The sequence below is a fragment of the Humulus lupulus genome, chromosome 7 (assembly GCF_963169125.1).
Source record: "Humulus lupulus chromosome 7, drHumLupu1.1, whole genome shotgun sequence".
Taxonomy (NCBI): Eukaryota; Viridiplantae; Streptophyta; class Magnoliopsida; order Rosales; family Cannabaceae; genus Humulus; species Humulus lupulus.
This window is the reverse complement of record NC_084799.1, coordinates 130,043,018-130,048,154: the sequence shown is the minus strand read 5'-3', so window position 1 is coordinate 130,048,154 and position 5,137 is coordinate 130,043,018. Positions and strand designations below refer to the sequence as shown.

Genomic DNA, 5,137 nt, shown 5'->3' with positions numbered 1-5,137 from the left:
TGCTTCTTGGCAACAAAACTGAACATATTCAACTACTATTCATTGTCTATCTTTTCTTCTTTTTTTTTTTCTTTGGTACCATACACAGACATGTAGTTCTATCTTTAAACCTTCTGAGATCCCAAATAGCATAGTTGATACTAATCTAACAACAAAACCAGTTGAGGAAATACTGACTGACCGACTGACTGCAGAGAGAAAGTTGTTACCAATAAACAATCTTTTTCTTATGCACTGTTGTTGCCCCCTAACAATGAGAGCATGAAAGTTGTCTGGGCTAAACCATTTCTGGGTTACCTTTAGTCACTTTTTCCAATTAGATTATAGGAAGAAATGAATGACCTGTTCTTAAGCAGATATCTTGCAAGTTCAAGTTCACAAGAATAATACTTGAGGGGTTTGTTAACCAACAAAAAAAAATACATAAAGCATGTTACTTAGATAGCAATTAACGATGGGAACAGAAAACTTGAAGTTCACAACAAATGTGGTTTGTTCAAACATCTAGAGCAGAATAAAATGTGGTGCATAAGAAAGGTGATCATTCTATTCATTTCATCATATATTATAGATGGTGACATAGAAGTGGCTACATCTAGTTCTTTGGTTGGAACCAAATGATCTTTTTTAATAATAATAATAATAAAAGAAAGAAAAGGATTTATTAGTCCAAATCAACTAGGCCTTCTTAAAGACAAGTGAAAGAACTAGCTAGAGCATGGACTGTCAGCAGAATTTAGTAACGTAACATCAAAGATCTCATTAATGAGTGTGAATTATATTTATATACAACACTGAAAGGGCCATGGTAGCCATAGAAGATTCAAAAGAAGAAAAAGAAAAACTCTCATCAGTTGAGTTTCGTATTTTAAAGCATAGATAAAGATTGCTCTATAAAGGTGGAGATTTTTTTTGGGACTTTTACATGATACTTTTTTATCAGATACCAAACCAACTTTTGATGTTGAATGGAAATTTATTTATTTATTTCCAAAATGCATAATGTATTTATAAATTTATTAATATAAAATATAAAATTTCAAAAATTAGTTAAATGTTTTTCTTCTGAATTTGTACAGTGTCCATTTACATAAATTCTTAAATTAAAATATTAATATTAAATTATTTTAAAAAATATTTTTTTTAAGAAAAAAAATGATATTATTATAAAATAAAGTAATATATTTAAAATATAAATATCTATGTATAAAAGTGTAATAGATTTTTGGTTTAATATTTTTTTTTGGTCAACTTTAAGGAAATATACCTTCAAAATCAATTAAAAAAAGTATGGTAGACTAGATATATAATCATTATATTAATATAAATTCAAATATTATAAAATATTATTATAATAATATTTAATACACAATTCTAATTTTTTTATCATTTATATTTTTTTTTTAAAAATATGTTACTTTTTTTTATTATTACTTAATCCAATTTATATATTTATTTAATTAAATAATAATAAACATTATAAATAAATTTATATACAGGTGGCATGTATGTACAAAGAGTGTGATAGTGTAACTACATAAAAAATTTCTCCAATCACTTCTTTAATAAACCATAAATAATTTTTTTTGTTTATTTTTTTTAATATGTTTATGTCATTTTTTACAATATATGATATTGTCTATATATTTAAAATTTATATGAGAATTAAAAAAATATAATAAAAATAAATTAATATATTTTCTAAATAAAACTAGTATATATAAATAATATAAACAAATTTAAAGCTAGAACTCTATTCTTTAATGTGCAAGAGGCGACTGCTTTTCTGGTTTAATGGTAATTGGAACTTTGGCTTAATCAATGAGGCTTTTAATGTGCAAGAGGCAACTGCTATTCTTTCTATTCCTCGCAATCATCTTCCTGTTACTGATTGTGTTATATGGCATTTTGAGTCTTCAGGTTTTTATACCGTCAAAAGTGGTTATTGGCAGGCCATTTGTTTGTTGGGGATGGGCCAGGCTTCAGGTTCTAATGGAGTTTCGGTGTTATGGACTAAAATCTGGCAATTAAATATTCCTGGGAAAGTGAGGCAATTTCTGTGGAGAGGTGCTAATAACTGGCTGCCCACCTTTTCTAATCTTTGCAATCGAGGTATTCATGTTGCTTCTTTATGCCCTTTTTGCCTGAAGGGTCCTGAAACTGCAATCCATGCTTTATGGAATTGTGATAAACTGAGTAATTGTAGACATACGGTTGGTAATATTATGCATGTTCCCCCTTACACTGGAATGGACATTTATGAGTTTTTGTTAAATTGCTTAGATTCTTTATCTGTAGCTGACTTTGGCAAACTCATTGTGTGCTTATGGCGTATTTGGTATCGCCGTAATATTTTTGTTAATGAGAAGACTACTCTTCCTGATTAGATGGTTATTGAATGGAGCTTGGCTTTTCTAGATCGTCACTTGAATGCCAATGGTGGTTCTCTCCCCGCCAGTGAGTCCTCGAGGGAAGCCTCGAAAGTGCATCAATGGGAGAAACCAGTGGAGGGTGTTGTCAAAATTAATTGTGATGCTGGTCTTGACCATGTTGCAAAGAAGGCTGGTGCTGGGGCGGTTTTCCGTGACTTTCATGGCATGGTCCTTGCCTCTAGTACGTGGTCATGGGATCATTTATTGGACCCTATTATTGCTGAAGCCTTGGCGGTTTATCACAGTATTTTGTTGTGCTATAGACTTGGGTATCATACGGTGGTCATTGAATCTGATTGTGCCAATATGGTCCGTGCTATTAACAGTCACAAGATCGAGCATTCTTATCTAGGATATATTTTTAGGGATATTCTTGCTTATTGTAATTCCTTTCATAGTATCTCCTTTACTTTTTGTCCTAGAATGGCCAATAGTGTTGCTCACTCTTTAGCTAAGTTTGCTTTATCTCTTTCTAATGATTTTATTTGGTGGCTTGAATACCCCGAGTGTATCAATGTTGTAATTCAGGATGACATTACTTGATCAATATATTTTATCGGCACTCTTTTTCCTCTTGAGGTTTATCCCATTGGGTTTACTCTTGAGGTTTTAATGAGGCTTTTTTCTCAAAAAAAAAAAAAAATTAAGCTAGAAAACTATACATGTATAATTCTTATTAACAAAAAGATTTCAAAGTTATAACAATTAAATATATATATATATAAATGAAAATTAGTGTACATATTGATTACATCAATGCAATTGATATCGTGACAATTCATTAATGAACTCGTATTAATGCCAATTCAAAACAATATTTAATAAACTTACAAATAAATTCAAACTTGTTTATTGTCATAATTTTTTTGTACAATTACAAACGGTTTATAAAAATCATCCACGAGTCATGAGAAAATACTGAAGTAAAACTTCACTTTCCCTTTAAAAAAGAAAAGAAGTAAAACTTCACTTTATATTTAATAGTTTTTGGTTAGAAACTATAATGCTACACCTGAATCAAATGATGGATAGTTACATTATGTTGTTACCTTCGCTCAATAAATATATATATATATATATATATATTAATTATGAGCATCTTCATGGGTTTTCAAAGGATCAAGGAATATCCCCATTTTTGTTTTAACCTAAATATATAATATAGTTTGATTCCTACATATGTGGACATCTCATGATACATAATATGAAAATTGTACTTTGCCCAAACTTGGTGCCACCCAAAAGGCCCTTCAAGACAGTAGTACTCCTTAAGTTAGGGTGGTTGCTACATTGCTATCTATATATTTGTACAAACGTATATATTAATGTTTTGGTTTTTGGTGCATTTTTTATGTGCACACATATCATCACTCATATAATATTTTGGTCATATTTAAAGAATAGGATTTGATTGAATAATTTTTATCTTGTGATTTTGTTATAAAATTAGAGAAACATTAAAAAAAATTAATGCAACTCTATATAATTAATTGAAGATGTTAGGATTAAATTAAATAATTCTCGAAATATGGAATTACTTAAACTTATTAAAAAATTAAGATTATTTTATTTTATTTAATCCCCATTTTTATGCAATTATATGATTAAAAAAAAGTCACAACTTTACATTTAATTTATTTTTTCTTAATTTAATATTCACAAATAATCGAATATTTCATTTTTCTATATATTTTTTTAACCAAATTCTACTTTTTAAACATATATTATTATCTTTGTCATAAAATTTCCATCGTCCTTGTATCAAGGTTCACATGATTCTATATGTACTTGAAAAACGTATTATTCTGAGGACAGTGACTTCTATTTTGACCTATACTTCATGAAATTACAAATTTGCAATGATGTGCAGAATCACTATGGTCGGCTAAATATATAAAAAATTTCAAATGGGGTCAGAATATATTAAGGTAGCCAGAAAAATGAAATTGAAATATATAAATCAAAATCCAACTCTTGCAATATCAAAAGTTGAATAATTTATTTTGTCAAAAAAGAAAAAAAGTTTAATAATTTATTGATTGTGGATATTCCTGGATCATATCTCATTTATAGGCCACCATGTTGTACTTTAATAATCACTTGGGTTTTCATTGAATAGATCTTCTTTTTTTTCTTTCCTCCTTTTTAGATTAAAAATCTCCTAAAGTTCAGCAAGTGGACATCAATATTGGAAATTGGGTTACCTTTTTTGCAATTGATTTTTGTGGTCTTTATTTATTTATTTATTCTATTTTTCACTTTTTGTATTCTCTAGAGTTAATAATGTGTAAAACTGCAATAGTATATATAGTTCACTCCCTAGCTCAATTGGCTCTCACTATAGAGATGCTCTTGGTTTGGTGCAAGGATTACTTATTTGTATTTGGCTATAGACTATGTCTTTTCTTGTATACTTGATTGGCTTATTGCCTTAATGAAATTACTCTTTACACTAAAAAAAAAAATAATGTGTAAAATTAATCAATCCGCTTCACCCCTACATTAAAGTGAATTTTAAAATCTGAAATATTTAGTAGTATCAGTACTTTTTCTACAAGCTTTTCATCTAATTTTCGGGAGAGATCATGAAGTAACACAACAAAATATTAAATTATTTTTCAAAATTTTATACCAAAATTATATGATAATTAATTTTCTATTCTATTTTACATCGTGTGCCATTAAATAAATTAGATTGCATTTTA

The 5,137-nt window shown here is 28.3% G+C and overlaps 2 protein-coding genes across 2 annotated transcripts; both read left to right on the top strand.

Moving 5' to 3' along the window:
- The first annotated feature begins 1,763 nt into the window (after positions 1-1,763).
- Positions 1,764-2,387, top strand: LOC133792190 (uncharacterized). The gene has a single exon (XM_062230104.1). It carries the CDS (start codon positions 1,764-1,766, stop codon positions 2,385-2,387), a length of 624 nt encoding a protein of 207 aa, XP_062086088.1.
- Positions 2,388-2,975, top strand: LOC133792189 (uncharacterized). Its single transcript, XM_062230103.1, has one exon. The coding sequence runs from the start codon at positions 2,388-2,390 to the stop codon at positions 2,973-2,975; it is 588 nt and encodes a 195-aa protein (XP_062086087.1).
- The last annotated feature ends 2,162 nt before the right edge of the window (positions 2,976-5,137 follow it).

Bases quoted from the DNA above. Each gene is read 5' to 3' on its own strand.
- LOC133792190 (XM_062230104.1), top strand. From the start codon at position 1,764: ATGTGCAAGAGGCGACTGCTTTTCTGGTTTAATGGTAATTGGAACTTT.
- LOC133792189 (XM_062230103.1), top strand. From the start codon at position 2,388: ATGGTTATTGAATGGAGCTTGGCTTTTCTAGATCGTCACTTGAATGCC.